The sequence below is a fragment of the Malus sylvestris genome, chromosome 6 (assembly GCF_916048215.2).
Source record: "Malus sylvestris chromosome 6, drMalSylv7.2, whole genome shotgun sequence".
Lineage (NCBI taxonomy): Eukaryota > Viridiplantae > Streptophyta > Magnoliopsida > Rosales > Rosaceae > Malus > Malus sylvestris.
In genome coordinates this window covers 4,700,628-4,719,903 of record NC_062265.1, presented here as the reverse complement: position 1 = coordinate 4,719,903, position 19,276 = coordinate 4,700,628, and the positions used below count along the sequence as shown (strand labels likewise).

At 38.1% G+C, this 19,276-nt stretch overlaps 2 protein-coding genes, 1 non-coding gene and 1 pseudogene across 5 annotated transcripts; all 4 read left to right on the top strand.

Annotated features, from left to right (window-relative positions):
• Positions 1-2,354: 2,354 nt before the first annotated feature.
• LOC126626838 (zinc finger CCCH domain-containing protein 56-like) lies at positions 2,355-6,947 on the top strand (annotated as a pseudogene).
• An 844-nt stretch (positions 6,948-7,791) lies between these two features.
• LOC126626835 (RING-H2 finger protein ATL29-like) lies at positions 7,792-9,558 on the top strand. Its single transcript, XM_050296239.1, is given in 2 exon segments — positions 7,792-7,901; positions 7,904-9,558. Coding segments are annotated over 2 exon segments (1,209 nt in total). The 5' UTR covers positions 7,792-7,882; the 3' UTR covers positions 9,094-9,558.
• Positions 9,559-10,470: 912 nt separating this feature from the next.
• Positions 10,471-18,672, top strand: LOC126627117 (uncharacterized protein At4g17910). 3 transcript variants are annotated; one of them, XM_050296542.1, is made up of 17 exons: positions 10,471-10,632; positions 10,740-10,803; positions 10,900-10,945; positions 11,348-11,466; positions 11,728-11,801; positions 11,951-12,026; positions 12,128-12,217; positions 12,809-12,882; positions 14,390-14,467; positions 14,704-14,791; positions 15,122-15,248; positions 15,351-15,455; positions 17,184-17,313; positions 17,408-17,459; positions 17,547-17,591; positions 17,877-17,975; positions 18,107-18,672. In XM_050296542.1, exons 1-17 carry the CDS (start codon positions 10,583-10,585, stop codon positions 18,257-18,259), a joined length of 1,470 nt encoding a protein of 489 aa, XP_050152499.1. In that variant the 5' UTR covers positions 10,471-10,582; the 3' UTR covers positions 18,260-18,672. The 3 variants fall into 3 exon arrangements, with proteins under 3 accessions (XP_050152499.1, XP_050152500.1, XP_050152501.1); XM_050296543.1 differs by lacking the exon at positions 14,390-14,467; XM_050296544.1 differs by lacking the exons at positions 10,471-10,632; positions 10,740-10,803; positions 10,900-10,945 and having other exon boundaries at positions 11,342-11,466; positions 11,738-11,801.
• LOC126627594 (small nucleolar RNA snoR136) lies at positions 14,140-14,280 on the top strand. Its single transcript, XR_007625080.1, has one exon. It is a non-coding gene; the product is annotated as a small nucleolar RNA snoR136 (small nucleolar RNA).
• Positions 18,673-19,276: the final 604 nt, after the last annotated feature.

Sequence of the window (19,276 nt, the reverse complement as noted above, 5' to 3'; positions counted from 1 at the left end):
CTGGATACGTTTCCTCTATATGTGAAATAACTATAATAGAATTAATTAAATCACATATACAGAAACTTAAATAAAACCCCCATAGTTTACTCAAACCTAGGGTTTAAATACATGAAATCAATCTACTCGACGTCACGAAGCTACACAAATTTTCAGATAAATTTTTGGGCCTTGGCCATGCCTTAACGGTTTTGTTTCTGGAAACTCACACTAGAACTTCCCAGGGTCACCCATCATAGGAATTGCTCTCGCCCGAACTCGCTTAACTTCGGAGTTCCGATGGAATCCGAAGCCAGTGAATTCCCAAAAGGCCTCGTGCTATATAGAGGTAGGCATGTACATATAAGACACATCACCCCCTCTTCGTTGGTCGATGTGGGATGTTACAATCCACCCCACTTAAGGGGAACCCGACATCCTTGCCAACACATCCGCACCGAATGACAGAGTGGCTATGATACCAAATTGTCACATCCCACATCGACTAACAGAGATGGGGTGATGTGCTGTACATGCTCCCCTCCCTATAGCACGAGGCCTTTTGGGAACTCACTGGCTTCGGATTCCATCGGAACTTCAAAGTTAAGTGAGTTCGGGCGAGAGCAATCCTAGGATGGGTGACCCACTGAGAAGTTCTCGTCTGAGTTCCCAGAAACAAATCTGTGAGGGAATGGTAAGCCTAGAGCGGACAATATTATGCTACGGCGGAGTCGAGATTGGGATGTGATAATAGATGCTTTTGATTGTCAAAACTAAAAGTATATAGGCAATAATGATACCAGAAAAGTTATTGTGCTCCGTATGTGAGAGTTATTATCTCCTCTTATGGGAGCTTTTTCACCGTCATGTGAGTGTTTTTAGTTTTCATCAACCACGTCGCTGCCAAACCTAGATGTGGCCATGATCAGTGACAGTCCTTCCCTGTTATTTATCTTGTCTTTCTTTTCTCTTTTTGTTTCCTTCTGCTTCTTTTTACCTTTGTCTGCCATGCCATCGCCCTTGCTATTCAGCACTAGACCCGTTTTCGATTTGCATGTCTCTCATCTAAACCCGCAACCCCGATTTCTTCTTTCCTCAAATCCTTGTTGTCCATCCACATCCATGTCTCTCATCGATCATCCTCAATTTGAATCTTCCATTTTCTCCACTCCCTTTCCGAGTTGGCTCCGTCCTTCATCATTTCAACCTCAAATTCGATCTGCAATCATTCTTCTTCACTGTGCTTGGTTGTGATTTTTCCAAAAGGTATGTAAAGGTCTGACACAAGTGTATACACCACCACCTTCTATCTATTTGCGTTTATTGACATTGTCGCTGATGGGTTGTCCACTGGCTTCTTTCGATCCGTGGTTGTGTTTGGTGTGGTGTGCAATACAGGATGTTGGAGTCTCCATTTTCCTCTTCTATAGAGTTTGGATTCTTGGTAGTGGTCGAGGGTGTTGGATCATGCTTGTGGAGATGCTTTGTTTAAGCAGTGTCAGTGTTTGCAGAATGCTAGGTTTTTTGTTTGGTGTGTTTTTGTTTTCGGGCTCCAACTTGTGTGTTTGTGCCCTTTGTTGTGTTGCTTAATTTGGGTTTCATTTCTTTTGATGTGCTTAACTTGTATTTGGACCTCTTGTGTATAGTTATTTAGTCTGGTAATAAAATTTACTTTTGTCCAAAAAAAAAAATTATGTCAAACCAAATTGAAAATTGAGTAGAAATGAGCAAACTAATGTCATCTCATCTCTACTAATTAATAAAACACTCATTGTCAACCAAAATCCTATGAAATTATCAATTTAACCCTCTAATTAAGAAATATGGGGTAGAAATGTAATTTCACACAACCAAATTTTGTTGTTTTTTTTTCAAAGTATCACCTACATGTAATCCTAGCATATCTCTAATTAAAAAAATAAAAAAAATAAAAAAAAACTTCCCACTCCCACATTCTCTATCACTCTCTTCCTCTCTCATTCTATTTCAAAAACAAAAATAAAAATTTTTCTCACACTCTGGGTGTGCCCATATGCTAGTATCTAATAAAATAACAACATGAGTAAGTTTTCGTGTGTCCACAGTTACTATGTTGTCTCTTTTCAATAAAATAAAAATATTTATAAATTTTTTAATACAAAACATTGAATTATTAGATTAAAACGCTCTGTGACGATAAATTCATTTTATATAAATTGTTCTGTGTAATCAGCCCAAAAGAAATGTAAAAATTCAGAAAAACCAACTATTTTACATTTTCCTGAAAATCTCCTACAACACAAACGCACGCTCAGGATGTCTTCAGTGGTAAAAGACAAAAAGTTGGAAAATAAAATAGGAAATGACTGGAAATGGTTAAAAATGGAACAAAAGTATAGAATCTCGTCCAAGTCTTTCCTCCAAAAATTACAACGTTTAATGTGAAAATTAGGGAAATCTCCTCCTCCTCTTGGGGGCTCTCTGAATCAAATCTATATCTAAATTCTCATTCTTTCTTTCTTCGTTGCCTCATTAATTTCATCGCTCCTATCAATTTCTCTACCACTTTCCCTTTATTTATGCACTTTCCCATTTTGCTCTGGCAATTATCTTTTGGACATTTTGAGGCTGTAGATCCAACTGCAATTCCAACTTGGTAAAGTCTTTCACTTTCCTATGTCTCCTATTTGTATCTTGCTTTGATCTCTTGTACTTGTTGTTGTTGTTGTTGTTGTAGTAGTAGTAGTAGGTACTTGTTATTTTCTGGGGAAGTTTCATAGCTAAAAGCTCTGTAATTTGTGTGTTAGATGTGTTTTTGAAATATACCCATTTCCCAATTGTTGTTTTTTTTTTCGGATTTTCAGAATTATTTTTTTATAGAATTTTGGTGAATTCAGCTTGTGGGTATTTTGGTCTTAGGGTTTTTGTAGAGCAGTATTGTTTTGTTTCAAGCATTCTACTTTGTTGTTGAGGAATTGTACTTCCAAATTCAAATGGATTATGGTAGAGAGAGCAATGCGGTCCAGGTAATCACTGGGAATAGTGGTGGTGATATTTGGTCTGGTGACCAAGCGGTTTGGGCTACTGAGGATGAGTACCGAGTTTGGAATAATGGTGACGCGATGGCGGACACCATGTCCAACTCAAGTTATGATCAAAGGCAATCGCAAAGTCACTCTGGAAGCGAACCTCCAAATAAGAAATCAAGGAACTCCCAAGATGCAACTTCATCTAACCGGTCGAAAGCCATTGGGAAAATGTTCTTCAAAACCAAACTTTGTTGCAAATTCCGTGCTGGGACGTGCCCCTATGTCACCAATTGTAACTTTGCTCATAGCATTGAGGAGCTTCGGAGACCGCCACCAAATTGGCAAGATATTGTGGCTGCCCATGAGGAAGAAAAGGCTGTATCTTCAGAGCCAAGGGAAGAGTATCAAATTCCAATCGTCTCTACAGGTTATGGTGTGGAGACTCCAAGATCCTATAAAGGGAGGCATTGCAAGAAGTTTTATACTGAGGAAGGTTGTCCTTATGGGGATAATTGCACTTTTCTTCATGATGAGCAGTCAAAGAATCGAGAGAGTGTGGCAATAAGTTTAGGTCCTGGGGGATATGGCGGTGCTGCTGCTGCTGTGAATGGAGCAAATAACAAGCCATCAAACTGGAAAACAAGGATTTGCAATAAGTGGGAATTGACAGGATATTGCCCATTTGGAAGCAAGTGCCATTTTGCTCATGGTGTAGCAGGTATGATTCATTTACTTTTTCCATTTTTGCTTAGACAACGAAAGCAATTGATGTTAATTCGTTAGGTAAGCTAGTGTTTGTCTTTATAGCTCCAGTTTTGAAATTCAGCAATTTTCCATGCTCTAATATGTATCTGTTTTGAGGATGAGAATAATTCAATTTCTATAGTAGTAAATCATTCCTTGTTGTCATTTTTCACTTAAATTTTAAATAGAGCTAGCCATCTTGCTTGGGCTTCCATTTTAGGATTTTGATATACTGGTTCCAGTTTCTTTACATGGATGCTTGATGTTCTCAATTTCCGCCATTGTTTTGTTCTTGATTTTGCGAAGAAACTGAGTATGTTATAGTGATTCAATTATGGCAACTACTATTTAAGTTTATTTTCCAATAGTTTCAAAATTTGTGCTCGTTTACTTCTTGTTTTGGTGCATCATTAACAAAGAGTTAGTTACCTGTGTCCTGGGAAAGCCCAATTCCAATGTTAGGACAGAAGTTCTGGATTGCAAGATCATGAGGTTTTATTCAAAACCGCTCATCCCATCCTTTATTTGATCCAATCTTATAGGGGAATTTAGAGGAAGAGGTTCCTGAGCAGAAATATGCAAGCTGAATTGTTGAATTATTGCTTACTTGTCCACCTATGTTATTGGTTATGACAGGAAAGTGTGAACTTATTGTGCATGGAAGGAAGAAATCTATGGCCTTGAACCGAGGTGTTATTGAAGTTGCCTATGCTGATTTGGACAACTGAATAGTTTGTCTGTCTCTTGATTATTAATATAATTTTACATGAGTATGATTAGAGAATAGGAAGGAAGAACAGCTGAATAATACCCTCGAACAATCATCAAGTCATCAGGGGTTCTGGAGTTGTTCCCCAACCCACTAAAAAAACCTTAACAGAGAGGCTGGTACAGAATAATCAGTCCAAAAGAGGCTTACATCTAACTAGGAAGGCCACTCGTATTATGGGAATTATTAATAAAAGCATCTTTTATTGTAGGCTAGGGAAGTTCCTAGTTAGAAGCTCTATTCCATTTTTTTCATTGCTTGTTTAAAACATACCACCTGAGCTTCCATAAGTTTAGAAGAAACAAAGCTTCAACATAATTAGCGGTAGAGAATGAGATGGTGTATCGACTCTACCCTGCTGACGCAGAGATAGTTGTGGAATTCTTATTGTCTGGATCTGCCCCTGAGCATATATATGTGTGTGCTTATAATTTGTTTCTTAGATACTAACAAACTTATGAGAAGACAGATATTATTAGTAATATTCTTTTTTCTTTTTAGGGAAGTGTTATTGACACTTCAAAAATCTCATTCTACACTCCTCACAAGTGTATTTTTCTTTCTAAATCTAGAAAGTTTGGAGTGTAGAATGAGAATTTTGGAGTACCAATAACAATTCCCCCTTTTTATTCCTCCTATTTGAGAGGACATTGATGTGGGCTTTATAAACAAACATAAGCGATATAAGTTTCTAACTCCAATCATGTCTATAACGAGGGAGAAGACAAATCCACTCTCTCTAGTGTCTTCAGTGGAAATTTCTCAGAAACATGGGGCGTATTCCCACTGTTAATGTTTAAAACAAATATTGGCTTCACATCCTAACAGCTTAAAGTTTTGGGATCTGGTTGTCTAGCATGGTATCAGAGCATCGGCAGTCAGAGGTCCTTGGTACAAAATCCAATCCCCATTCTCAGTTCATTGTAGGATTACAAGGTGCAGAGTGGGGCTGGACCTGTATGCTTCTGTCTCTGAATACCTCTGCCTCTCCACGTGCAGAATGGGCTTGCACGTGAGATGGGTTAGTTTATTGACATTCCTAAGAACTTAAGGTTTTGGGAATAGTGGTAAACCAACACTGTATATCACCTGACCAGCTATACAGATGGGGATAAATTCAAATTAGGGACAAGCTTAAGAGGATGTGGCCAGCCCACACTTTTGAGCTGATCAACTTTTGGTCATTGGTGGTTTGACTTGTGCATCAAAATCTAGGCAAAATCCTGCATCTTCCACGAGAGGAGGCGCAGATGGAATTTACCCACAAGATATAACGCTTAAGCAAGGATCACGTAGATGCATACTATTGTTGTACAACTTGATCTAGTTTGGCTACGCTGTGCTGTTACTGTTGTATTATGAGCTTGTTTGGTAGTTATAGTAGATAGTGCATTTGTTTGTTTACTTGTTTTCTCTAAATTTTAGTTTATTGGCTACCGACATATCGGTGCATGTTCTGGCCAAAAAATGAAAGAAAAGAAAGTGTTCATACAAATTTGCATGGTGATATTTCTGTTAAGTTCACAAGTCTTCACACTTAATTGACAATAAATGCAAATATGCTCTTATGTGAAAGCACTTGACATCATCTGTTGGATTTAAAACTTTTCTGCCACTGAAGAGTAGCATGCTAATATACTGTCTGGAACATGGATGATTTGTCTCCTGCTATCTGAGGATTGTTTTTCTGTTTTGGTTTGAGCGTGTGCAATATCTCTCATGACTAATCATATAACGATTTCAGTATCTGACTTTGATATTTTGAAATTCTGACTGCAGAATTACACCGGTATGGTGGTGGGCTTGTGGAGGGAGAAACTAGAGATTCTTCTTCAGTTGCTCCTGACAATAAGCAGGGAGCAATGCTTTCGAAAACTCCAGGAGATGCTGTGGTAGTATCAGTTCCTCTAGTTTCTCATTCTGATGTTTATCACCTTGGAGTCCCGTCACAAAGATCATCCATTGTAATTCAGAGATCAGGGCCGCGAGCCCATCAGAAATGGAAGGGACCAGACAAAATCAGTAGGATATATGGTGACTGGATTGATGACATCGAATAGAATTTGGGATTGCTCGCCCGCAATGCAATGCGGTCGCTTACATTATCCTTCCTGGAATTAGATAGAAAAATAGATACCTAGTCTTTGTTAGAGATTACGGTATCATCATGTAACTGTAACTTTTCTGTAGAAGTTTCTGTATCCTCGCTTCAAGTTCAGGTTGATGCCGGGCGTGTTAAGTCACGTCCCATGTGTTTATTTCATGTGAGAATTTTGTTGTTACAGATAGAACTTGAAGCTTTGTATCACTCTCCTAGTCTTAGTATCGACCGGTTCTTGTTACCATATATAATTATGTGACAGACACTCGTTGTCCGGAAGAGACGACGGTCCTTAATTTATAACACTTTGTTCGAACTATCAGTTAAATAAGTTATTTATCTTGCATTCCCTATTCTCGAATTAGTCATAATATTTGTATCTAGTCTTCTTGCCTTTCGAGGTTCTTTCTTGCTGTTTGAAACTTTATTCTCTCAGATGACTTGCATAATAACATAAGATGACTGAGTCTGTCTTGCTTATTCGATGAATGGGCAGGCGAGATTCGAATTTGGGACTTCTTGCAAAATTGGAAAGAAAGTACTGCCACTGCACCAAGAGCCAAAGATGGTGGTGCAACATATTGGCGGTTTTTGGTGTATATATAGGGAAAGAAAGTACTGCCACTGCACCAAGAGCCAAAGATGGTGGTGCAACATATTGGCGGTTTTTGGTGTATATATAGGGTCAGGATTGGGTGGCACAATTTTACTCACATTTTGACACACGATTCTCATTTCGTAAATTTTTTAAGGATCTGAACCGTTTATATATTAATTCATCATTTATAGATCATCCTTGTAAAAATTAGACAAATCTCAAATTATTAAGACAGTAATTTATAGTGAAGAAAATGGACGAATACGGTTTTACAATTAAACACTAAAATGATTACCATTTAATCCAACATTCATATAAATTCGGGTTTGAGTGATTTATAGTAGAGATGATATCTGAAGGAAGACCTAAAAAATTATGAAATGGGAACTACAAGTCTACAAGAAAGAGTGAAAAATGTGTGTTAGAAAATGTGTGTGTGTGTATATATTGGTGGGATTTGGTGATAAATATATTGGTGGTTTGGAATAATAGTGAAGAGAGTAATTAGTTGAGCCCCATCCTTCTCACAAGGACTCGCTCAAATTAAGCTCAGAAGTTTTGGTTCTTCTTACCAGAGACTTCCACATCACCAACATTCCAAATTAAGGCAACAATTTTGTGTGCTCACAAAACATGAGGAGATGCATTGATAACATGCATGCCTCCTTGTTTCTCTCTTGCCAATGACTGACTGGAGGAAGCAACCAACACACACAAAGTCCGATCCCAACACCAACACAAACAACATCACACTCTTCTCCTCGTAGCTTCTTCTCGTCAATATTACTATTACTATTATTGTTGTTTTCCGTCGTCTCGGAATATCCATGCACTAGGGCTGGCCGGAAGTGCAAGCCGATCTCCGGCCATAGGGTTAACATCAAGGTATTGCTGCTTCGTCTTAGTTATGCAGGGAATGTCAGCATCGACCACGAATGCGAATTACTCACCGGTACAACATGTCGTCTCCCCTCCGATTACTATCGTTCTGACCGTCCTCCTCCTTGTCTTCTTCTTTGTGGGTTTCTTTTCTATTTACTTTTGCAAGTGCTTCATGGATCACATCCTTACCTCCCTTCAGCACACGCCCTCCGGAGACCTTGTGGGCACGGCGGTTGTCCCCAAAGAAGGCCTTGACGTTTCACTCATACAATCATTTCCAACGTTCGAGTACGCAAGTGTCAATGATTTCCGGATAGAGAAGTACGGCCTAGAATGCGCAATTTGCTTGGTGGAGTTTGAGGACGATAGCATACTACGCCTCTTGACCGAGTGTTGCCATGTTTTCCACAAAGATTGCATCGACCTTTGGCTCGAGTCTCATAAAACTTGTCCATTTTGCCGTGGAAATCTCGAAGTAGTAGCCCCGAGTTTAGCGGACAAGTCTCCGGTGCTTGCTCATGAGAACGACGCCATGCAAGACATTCATGTTGGGCATGAATCGGTGTTGTTGGATATGGATGCTGTCCGCATCGACATTAAAGATGAACAAAGCCAAGATCATTGCCATCAAGGAAGTAATGACAGTAGTAATAACATTATGGTTTCACAAGGTGAACAAAATAGCAGTAGCACTACTCAAGATCGAGATCGAGATCAAGATCACAATCAGAATCATGATCGAAATGAAGAGAATGAAACCGAAAGATTTTCACGGTCGCATTCAACGGGGCACTCCATAGTTAGGCCTAGAGCAGAAGAGGATAGATATACGCTGAGATTGCCAGAGCATGTGAAGATAAAACTTATAAGAGGACATCATAACTGGACAGGAAGCTGTACTACATTTGGGGAGTTCTCTCGCCAAGGAGACAATGCAGGTGCTTCCCGCTTTGGAGAGGCCTCCGGCTCCGCCGGTGGAGGAGATATTAACAAATTAGCTTCTGTGTTTTAACTATTTTTGTTTATTTTCTTTAAAGTTTTCCATTATTATTAGTTTTGTTCTTGTATTTCCCAAATACATACATTAGGGTGGGTAGCTAGCCATTTAGATGCTACCGCAATGCATTTTAGTCGGTTTTTCATAGCTCATTTGCTCTTAATTACCTTAGTTTGTTGCTTATCATCTTGCTAGATCAGGAATTACCAAGATGGTACGAGCCCTAAAAACATCTAGCAAATCATCTTTCAAATGGCATCTAATACAAGGGCCACGAAACTCAAGGTTGCTTCCTAGATCAGCAAGAAGGTCTGGCACCATATTACATTCTCTGTCCATATGTTGAATAAGAGATGCTAAGGAGACTCTCTCAAACGTGGGACTCTCCATAGGCTCTCTGCCATCTTAAATTTTTTGCACAATATTTTATAATGTTGACACGAAAATTAATGGTAAACTGTGAGGTGACGGAAAGTTCTACTTTGAGAAAGTCTCCTTAACATTTCCTGTTGAATAGTGCAGTTCCATACGTGACTAATATAATCTTGACATCCCAATTTGAAAGCTGCTCTTAATTAGAAGCACAACATTCCCATACCTTGACTTCAAGCACTTGTCGAACGTCCAAGTTTAACGCAAAAACAATGACCTAGTCTCAAATATTATTTTCAAGGACTCAACATGCTGCAATAATCTCATCTTCCGTCTTCTTGCAACCATCTGTAAATTCACGACCAATGTACTAAGCAATTGAGAATAAGTTTTATAGTCTTTAAAAGGAATCATGTCTTTAAAGAGAGATTGCTTAGGGGTTTGACATTACTCACGACACCTTAATTATGTGATTGAGAGTATTGTTAAAAAAAAATCGTATTTTATTATAGGGTTATCCTCACGTTACTACCCTCAAGTATCGTGAAATTCACACTTTGCTATTCTTATTTTTTTTCCATCTTAGTTTCATGCCTAAACTTTGATTTTTCTGACACTTTAAAACCTCCGTTTTAGGTTTTCCGTCAAATTCTTTGTTAAGTGATGATGCGATATAAGTTTTGCCCATCATATTTGTCAAGAATTAGCACTATACACGGTGGTTGAGATTTACAAGAGGGGCCTTTTTGTTAAGCTCGAAAAGAAAATTTAATGGGCTTTTTTCCTAAAAACATAAAGGAACTATTATTTGCACTCAAAAAATCAAATTGTGTTCTTCATTTTTACTTTTCACACACTCCTTTTAATTTTTGACCGTCGAATCGGATGAATTGAAGAATATCAATCATTGTGTGGAAGGTAAAAATAGGGTGGGTAGCGTAATCATTTTAAAAAATAATATTAATAATAATGGGCCAAAATTGAGCCCAATGGCTATGCATGTAAATTGAAGAATAGCAGTAGGATAATTTGGGACAAAGAAGAATCGTAAAACCAGTTAGTGAGACGCAAACCTCTGCCTCCGGCCAGCACAAAATCCTCCGGCGAAGTTCACCTCTATTCTCTTTCATCCATGGATTCTCTTCCCAACACCTTCAATCCAAACAAACGTCTCAAAGAAGAGTTAATACTCTCTCTCTCTCTCTCTCTCTCTCTCTAACATCCTCTGCTTCACCAAACTGTGTTGATTTAATTTAACTTTGTTTTTGCGGAATTTGATGAATTTTCAGGTTTGTGAGCAATTTGAGTGGATCGTCGATGATGGAGATTGCCGCGCTTACCACGATAATCCCTGTAAATATAGCCTAATTTCAGACTTCCATTGTTCTTTCCGTCTAGCATTTCTTAAATTTAGAAAAAAATGCTCATGTGTTTATACGTTGTTGTCAGATTCTGATACTTCTCCGGCACTCAGTTGGCTCTCATCGTGCTGTCGGTAAGCCACAAGGACTTTTGCTTTACCAATCTAACTTTTTTTTTCTTTTTTTTTTCCTTCTAATTTATTCTCAACTTACCAAAATATGGTCTTGTAATTGTTTGGTTATTGAACTAAACATTGCTTCTGTAAACTTGTTGTTGGTGTTGGTGTTGGTGTTGGTGTTGTTGTTGTTGCTGCATTCCTGTGTGTGTGCGCGTGTTAGCGGTCACAGTTTGGCACCAAAATGGAGTAATTTAATTTAGCATTTGTACCGGATCCCTTCACTTTACCATAAGCTTCTCATCCCCAAGCTTGTTTGATGTGCATTGCAGCTAATATGTTTGTGTTTCTGATATTAATCATTTTCATGTGATTTTTTGTCTGATATTAATCTTTTTCATGTGATTGTTTTACCAATAGATGTTGTATCGAAGAAAAATGATGATGCAGTAGTTGGTTCTAAGGGATGGGCAGCTTACATGGCTTCAATGTCTCTTGATTTTCTTCTCATTATAGTTCCAATCATCTTAGTTTACACTGTAAGTGTTCTTTACTTGACTAATTATAAAAACTAGGAAGGATCCAAGTGGTAATCTTTGGAGTGGAGACTGCAATCCTTTTTTCCCCACTACTTTTTAAGCTTCTGTAAGCAGGGCTGTTGCCCATGAATCGTCAAAGTGTCTTAACCTTTATAGTTTCTAACTGTATATTCTGTAGATGGGTCTCCTGTTGTGGTCACATTATTTCTTATATAGGGATACATGTCCTATAATATTCACTATGATCATAACTCATGTCAGGTTTTGGCAGAGTGGATGTATATCTGGGCAACTTTGTTGATATTGTTACTACTTTTCAGTATTGCAGCCAAAAGGTAGTATGATACTGCTTTTAGTATTCCCCTCATCACGAGGAGTCATTCATGCCATGTTCACAATGCTAGAAGATGTTTGAATGAGTAGCAGAGCATTTTTATGCTTGGATATAGTATACTAATTCACAGTTGCATGCGGTTAAATGTAGGTTTGGTTCCTATTCTACTTTGAAGGAAGATCCCTTTTCTATAAGGCAAACTTTTTCATCTTACAGAGTCGCTACGGTATGCAGTTTCACTTAGGTCTGCGTAGTTTAATTTTTTACTATAAAAACTTTCCTGTAACTTTTACAATTTTTTCATGTGAACAAAAGTAATTGCTGCAGATGATCATAACATGCGTCTGTATCTTGGCTGTTGACTTCACAATATTCCCTAGAAGATATGCCAAGACTGAGACTTATGGTACTGGCTGGGTAAGAATTTGCAAGCAATATGGAACGCAATTGTAGTCTTCTTAAGCCCATTGTTGTAGTGTCATTACAGTATATCTTGTACCACCTTACTCTTCAAATTGAGAAGTCAAATAACATATGTTTAACATCTGTTCGATTACCATCGTTTTCTTCTGGGTTGCCATCAACTGATGAGTAGTTTCCAATCTGCAGCGAACTTTTAATTCTGTCTGAATTTTGTTTGATAGCAATACCCTCTTGAATAATTCTTTCATTATTTATCAATAGCCAATATAGGACAAGACTTAGGGACGCAATCATAAGTTACTGACACTCACTGGTTCTCTGGTACTAGTTCCAAGTTTTGTTTGAAATGAAGAATTGTGGAATTACTTTGGATCATATTCTTTCTATCACTTCTTTTTCTTCTTTATTCCTGTGCCCTTATATTACTTTCTCTTAATTTATATTTTGTGATTTAGATATTCTGTTTTCTTTGAGACCTACGTCAAATGTGCTGAACATAAACATATCTACTCAATCAATATCTGTTGAGGAAATTAAATTGAGAAATGACCTCTTTTAAATTTTTTCCATACATGAATATGTCAGATGGATCTTGGGGTTGGCTCATTTGTCATAGCAAATTCATTAGTTTCCCGGCAAGCACGAAATATATCATCAAGGTTAGTCATTTATAATTTTGTTGTTTTGGATGTAACCATTGTTCTAAAAATCCCCACCAAGCACCGCCTAGGCGCTAGGCAGCTGGTCACCGCCCCGATTAATGCCTAGGCGTTTGAAAATTAAGAAAGGGCGTCTAGACCTGCTGAAGTGCCCGCCTAAACCGCCTAGGCGCCCGCCTAGCCCGCCTAGACCTGCCTAGATTGTGACTCACTTAGACAAAAGATAGATAACTCTCATTTTGCATTTTATTTTTTTTCAATAAATTGCAAGAGACTTGTTGAATACTTAAATGAATACACATTATATGCTTGTTCCCCATGTTTTCATTATGTTTCAATACTTCATAATATATATATTATTCTATTTTGTAGTTTATGATGAAATTATATATATTATAGGGTTAATCTCAGTTTACTATCCTCAAGTTTTGTGGGTTTCAACATTTAGTATATGAAGTTTTTTTCGTCCCAGAGTCATACCTAAAGTGTTAATTTTAGGATAGTCTCATATATCCATTAGTTTGGATGTTAAGTCTTACGTTAACTGATGACGTGACGCCCATGTGGACAATGACTGGGCACCACGTGTCATTAAGTAGTCCATGTGGAAATGAAAAAATTAAAAATTAAAAATTAAAAAACATTTAAAAAAAAAATCTTTTGGGCCATCTCATACCTTCCCCAACCCTCCCTCCCTTCTACCTCCCTTCTCTCGCACCCTCACTCCCTCACTCCCCTGATCCCTCCCACTCCTCCCTCCGCCTCCCCGACCCACCTCTTCCCTCTCCTCCACCCTCTTCACCTCCCCTCCCTTCTCTCTCGTCAGATCAACCCAATTTAAAGTTTAAAATTTAAAACCTAAAAGCAGAAACCCCAATAACCCAACGTCCAAATTATCACTTTGAACGTTTGGAAGGTGGAGGGATCGCTGAGCTTGACGCTGGAGAAGTTGTTGAGCTGCTGGGCAACCACGAGGACGCCGTGCGCCGCCAAAAACGTAGATCTACTGCCACGGCTGCTCTTCCAGTTCCATCCGTTGAGAAACATACCCATAACTTCGAATCCCGAAACCAATGAGGACAAAGAGTTGTTGGAATTGGCCCCGGCTCCTTCCCCCACTGTTTCCTCCTGCTCCTGCGCTGCCACCGCCATATCCGCTGGAAAAGAAAGCTCTGGCTTTTGGGATGAAAAGGAAAGGGTTTAGGTGCATCTTATCTTTTTCTTTTTTTATTTGGAAAAAAAAAAATTGAAGAAAAAAAGGCTTTGAATATCGTATTGAACGTGCACTTGATTTGATTTGGTGTGTGTTATTCTTTGAGATGAGCCGAGAAAGATGTTCTCCTCGCTATCTAATGCCGCAATTTCTATGTGGTATTTGGACGTCAGAAAACTTAATCCAATCTCCCACTTCCTTTCTTTTTTATTCGAAGCCCTGCCTACCCACATCTTGAGTCCCCGTCGATCTGCAGCTCATGTAGACAATGATTGTGGTGGTGCTGATTTTCAGATCAGCTTTGGTGGCTGTCGAAGAGAAGAAGAAAATGGGTTGGTGCAGGTGGAGGAAAGGGAAGTCCTGCATCCCTAGGTCATTTTTCATTTGTTTAGTTTTTTTAATTTTTAATTTTTTTTAATTTTTTTTTAATTTTTAATTTTTTTAAATCTTTTGGTTTTTTTTGAAATTTTGGTGTTTTTTTTTTTGAATTTCCACGTGGACCCCTTAATGACACGTGGCTCCCAGTCATTGGCCACATGTGTAGTATTCTCCTGTTGTTGTGTGAAAATATGATGTTGATGGCATGTTGTCTGTTTATGCTTGTTAAGGTCATGGAAGACTGCTATTCAATCTGCTAGTCCACTAATCATCCTTGGGTTTGCCCGTCTTCTCTCTACCACAGGTGTGGACTATCAGGTAGGTTTATCATGTTATCAGGTCAATTTGGTATGTTCACTGGTGTCATGTCTTGTTTTCAGTTTAAGTCAATTTCACAATGAAGGGTGACCACTCCATTCAGCTTCTATTGTAACAAGTCAGTCCATCTAAACACTGATGTTTATCGTGGTCATGTCAATACTTTAATGTGTTCAATAGGTTGTTCAATGCTGCATTAATCTCTTTTTGATCCATTAACTGAATACACACACACACACACACACGTATATTATATATTTTTATGCTTTTCCTGATTTCCTTATCAGCTCTTATGTTTCCGCTTTGTCATGTTATGTTTACACATTGTAGCTTCATGTGGCGGAATATGGAGTGCACTGGAATTTCTTCTTCACGCTTGCTGCGATATCAATTCTTACATCCATAATTAATATTCCCACGCAGTATTCTGGCATTTTTGGCTCACTAATTCTAGTAGGTATAATCGTACTGTACAATGTTATTTTTGGTGTATGTGTTATATTACTTTTATCCTTCGAGTAGATGTAAGTTATAGTCTAATTGGTTTTTTATCCTCCAGGTTACCAAGTTTGCTTGATGCATGGGTTAAACTCGTATCTGCTTTCTAATGAAAGGGGAACTGATATAATCAGCCAAAATAAGGAGGGGTTTTTTAGCATATTTGGTAAGTGCTTGAGCTTGAATACCTTTCATGCTTATTTGATCTTTTGAATAGTTTGGACTCTCCGTCAAGTTCAAAGGACAGGTTTTCTTGGTACATCAATAAAAAAAATATGGGATTCATTTATTTAATCAAGTTGTTAAATGTTCTCATGACTGAGTTTCCTTAACGAAGTATACATTCTTTGGTTTGGTCATAAACTGACATAGGTTGGATGATGTAAGCGATATGTGCTTCCCTTTTCATAATGCTATATCATAGCAAGTAATTTCGCAGAAGAAAACATCAAATGTGTTCCATTTTAATACTTACTTTGGCCCAAGTGAAGTAGTAGTATTAAAACCAAATTGAATGCTGCACCCAGATTACTTTTTAGGAAGAGCCAACACTAAATTGTAATCTCTGCATATATATATATATATATATAATATAATCAGGGGCGAATCTTATTAAGGGCCAGAGGGGGCGCGTGCCCCCCTCAAATTTTTGGCTTGGAAAAAAAAGGTGGTCTGAGCAGGACCCAGGGCCCTGCTTAAATCTCAGCCGCTTTCCGTCGCTCGATATGACGTAGATCAATAATCAACTCACCACCACCAACTCTATCACTCGGTCCTCATCCAAAACCACCAAGAGGCGGATATAACACAAAATTGTTTAGTTGTGTAGTTGATTCTGGCAGTCACAAAGAAGAATTCCCTCCTCCCATATGTCTAACAAATTTGACGTCCTAGCCTTGTAACATATATAAGTTATCTACCTATTCACTATAACAATATTGACTCTAAAGATACAATTAAAATGGCACAAAGGGTGGGAATGTACGCTAAGCACACAATGGTTATGGGTTGGCCAATTGCTCGACAAAATGCCTCACTTAAAATTGAGAAACATTTTGGCGCTTCATGCGCTCTTTTTGGAATTCCACAAGGACCTAATCTGCTATTGCTTAGTTGTGCCCCCCATAAATGTTTTTTTAGCTTCGCCCCTGAATATAATCATGATGTTTCTCCATGCTCATATATTGAGAGATAAAAGTGTCAGTATCTCAAGATTGATACTATTGACCGAACCAAGATTGATGTCCCTAGAACACATTTAGTTTATAGTATATTGTAAGTAACCAGGAGAAAGTACTCTAGATTGAGAGTATAGCAGTTCATGGTTAAGTCGGGTTTTAATTAATGGTATTTGGTTCTAGGATCTAAGACTAGTATCTTGCTACTGAGTTGCTGCTTTTAGATTTTCTCATTATTATGAAAATGTAGAGGATATGAAATCTGAATAGAAAAGGAGATGAAAATGAATTAAATCAAAATACTAAAGGAAAGTATGTCAATTGCCTTTTTTTAATACAATACACAAATTATATCTTTTACAATGGTATCCCTTTCAAATATGGAAGTTGAAAGTTAATCATCGTTATTATCATCACCATTTCCACTGAGCTCAATTCATCCCACCTCTATATTTCCTAGTGTTATCTGTAACTCAAACAACAAAGTCATATGATGTAATTCATTGAATAATCCAATCGTGGGTATTTGGGGGCTGTAAACATCTGTGATATAACTGGAAAGATTGCCATCTTCTGCTGTGCATTAGTACCTGTCTTTTTATGAGTGCTAATGAATTTGGTTAGCACTGAGAGAAAGCTGAGTTATAATCTTTCAATCGTGATGTTTTTGGGTTTTCTTCTTATTGCTTAAAGTAGTTTATTGCTTTCATACCCAGGATATTGGGGCATGTACCTTGTTGGTGTCCAATTGGGAAACTTTCTTCTATTCAATTACCATTCCTCTGCTACAATGGGAAGCAATAAATGGGCAACAATTAGAGTTTGGATACTTTCACTTCTCCTTTGGTATTTCTCTACTCCAAGTCTTATTGTCAAATTTATTCTCTCTCTTGGAGCTATAAGGTGGTTGCTGAAGGTGTTAAATTCTTTTCTGTTTCAGGTTATTAACTGTGATTATAGACCGCCATGTAGAGAGAGTTTCCCGTCGGATGGTATGTGTACTTCTGCTTTTACTCAAATTTTGTACGTGTTTGAATAGTAATTTTTAAGGAAACTAAAGTATGTATGCATTTTTGCAGTGCAACCTGGCTTATGTTACACTGGTTTTGGCCGTAAATTTACAGGTTAAGCCCTTTTCCTCTTTTGATTTGAATTTAAATGGCATGTTCCCTTCTGAAATTATTGATTTGGATGTATAAAATTTAACTGGCATGACCCCTTCTGAAATTGTCGTTGTAATTGAAAATATCCTCACTCGTCTTTAGAAGCTTTAATTTTCTGTTTATAAGATTATTAAAATAGAAAATTATTTAGAATATGTTTATCGGTAGTATCCGTAGAAAGAATCAGTTCAAACAACTTCCCACTTTTTTGTTTAACTCCAACTCAAGTTGTCACTCATTTTTCAGGTGTTGGCAATATTTCTTCTCTCTGATTTTCTCCCCGGAAGCAAAACTTCAGTGCTGGAAGAAGCATATAACCGCAATTTGCTGGGGACATTTCTTCTGGTATACTACAACGAACTTTTTTAAGTTTCTTGTGGTGACCAACAAATGTTTGTCTGGTTTAATCAACATTTGCAAGCTTCCATTCTCTCTTGCTGCACGCGTAACACAATCTGATTCTTCTTCCCTTGCAGGCGAATTTGCTCACGGGTTTGGTGAACTTGATGGTGGAGACCCTGTTTGCATCGGCAGTCAAAGCCCTTTTTATTTTAATTGCCTATACATTTTCGACGACCTTCATCATTGGACTGCTAGATTACTGCGGCATCCGGTTGAAATTTTGGTAGGTCGACCATCAAACTGGCAATCTAATTAGTTAAGGACATGAATCAAATGAAATCACCAGAAATCCTATGAAGTTGTTACTCTTGATGACAATGGTTTTTATGTTCCTTCTCGGAGCCACCTATGTTAACAACTGAGCCACCCAACCCAACATGCATACGCACAAGCGCGCACACACGCAGAGAGACAAGAAGGTCCTTCTGCACTTCTGGAATGAGATTGAAAACATTAACGCTTCGTATCCTGAAACACTGTAACGCTTTGTAGTTTGTAACATACTAATTGATTAGCGCTGTTGCGGGTTTAAAAAATTAGTCAATTGGTGTTCATTGTAAGGGGTAAAGAATTTGTAGTTAACGCCAGAGTTTAATCTTGCTTTCTCTTCTAGTGCAGTATGATGTATTGGGCATTAAAATCATGTTGTTAGTCACTCGGTGAACAAAGATTTCACGGTCATATACCCTTGATGTCAAAGCTGGAGAATAAATAGCTGTGTTTTTAATGTCCTAAAATTTAATTTCAACCAATGACGTAAGCAAATCTAATGGTAAGTGGTATTATGCATTCTTCAATCACCTGGTGCCCAAGAGAACGTTTGGATGGGTAGGCAGAATTGTGAATGTAGGCATGCAGATTGAAATGGTATGGTAATTTGGGTATAGGCATGTGGCATCGGTTGTCGAGTACGATGACAAGTCAAGATTTGGTTTGTGCAATGGAGACGAAGATGTAGCCTTCCAAGCTTCAATTGTACAAAAACAGTACCCTAGAAATCTACAAGAGAAATCAGAAAAGCAAGTGTGACAAAATAGCCAAAATGGCGTCGTTTTTGTGGTAAAATATATAAAGTAAAAGTAAAAGTGAAAGTAAAAAATAAAGGGCAGAAAAGGTTTGAGTAGGTCTTTGAGTAGACTTAGATTATGGGGCATCGTAGGAAATGTAGTTTATCGAGAGGAGCAGAAGCAGATGGTCACATGGATTAAGTTGCAGAGAGGCAACAGTCTGGATCGGTTCGTGGT

What these genes read in the sequence shown, in the direction of transcription:
- LOC126627117 (XM_050296542.1), top strand. Translation starts at nt 10,583, where the DNA reads ATGGATTCTCTTCCCAACACCTTCAATCCAAACAAACGTCTCAAAGAA. An exon ending in CGCTTACCACGATAATCCCT is followed by an intron (nt 10,804 to 10,899) that starts GTAAATATAGCC and finishes CGTTGTTGTCAG; the next exon opens with ATTCTGATACTTCTCCGGCA. An exon ending in GGGAAGTCCTGCATCCCTAG is followed by an intron (nt 14,468 to 14,703) that starts GTCATTTTTCAT and finishes ATGCTTGTTAAG; the next exon opens with GTCATGGAAGACTGCTATTC.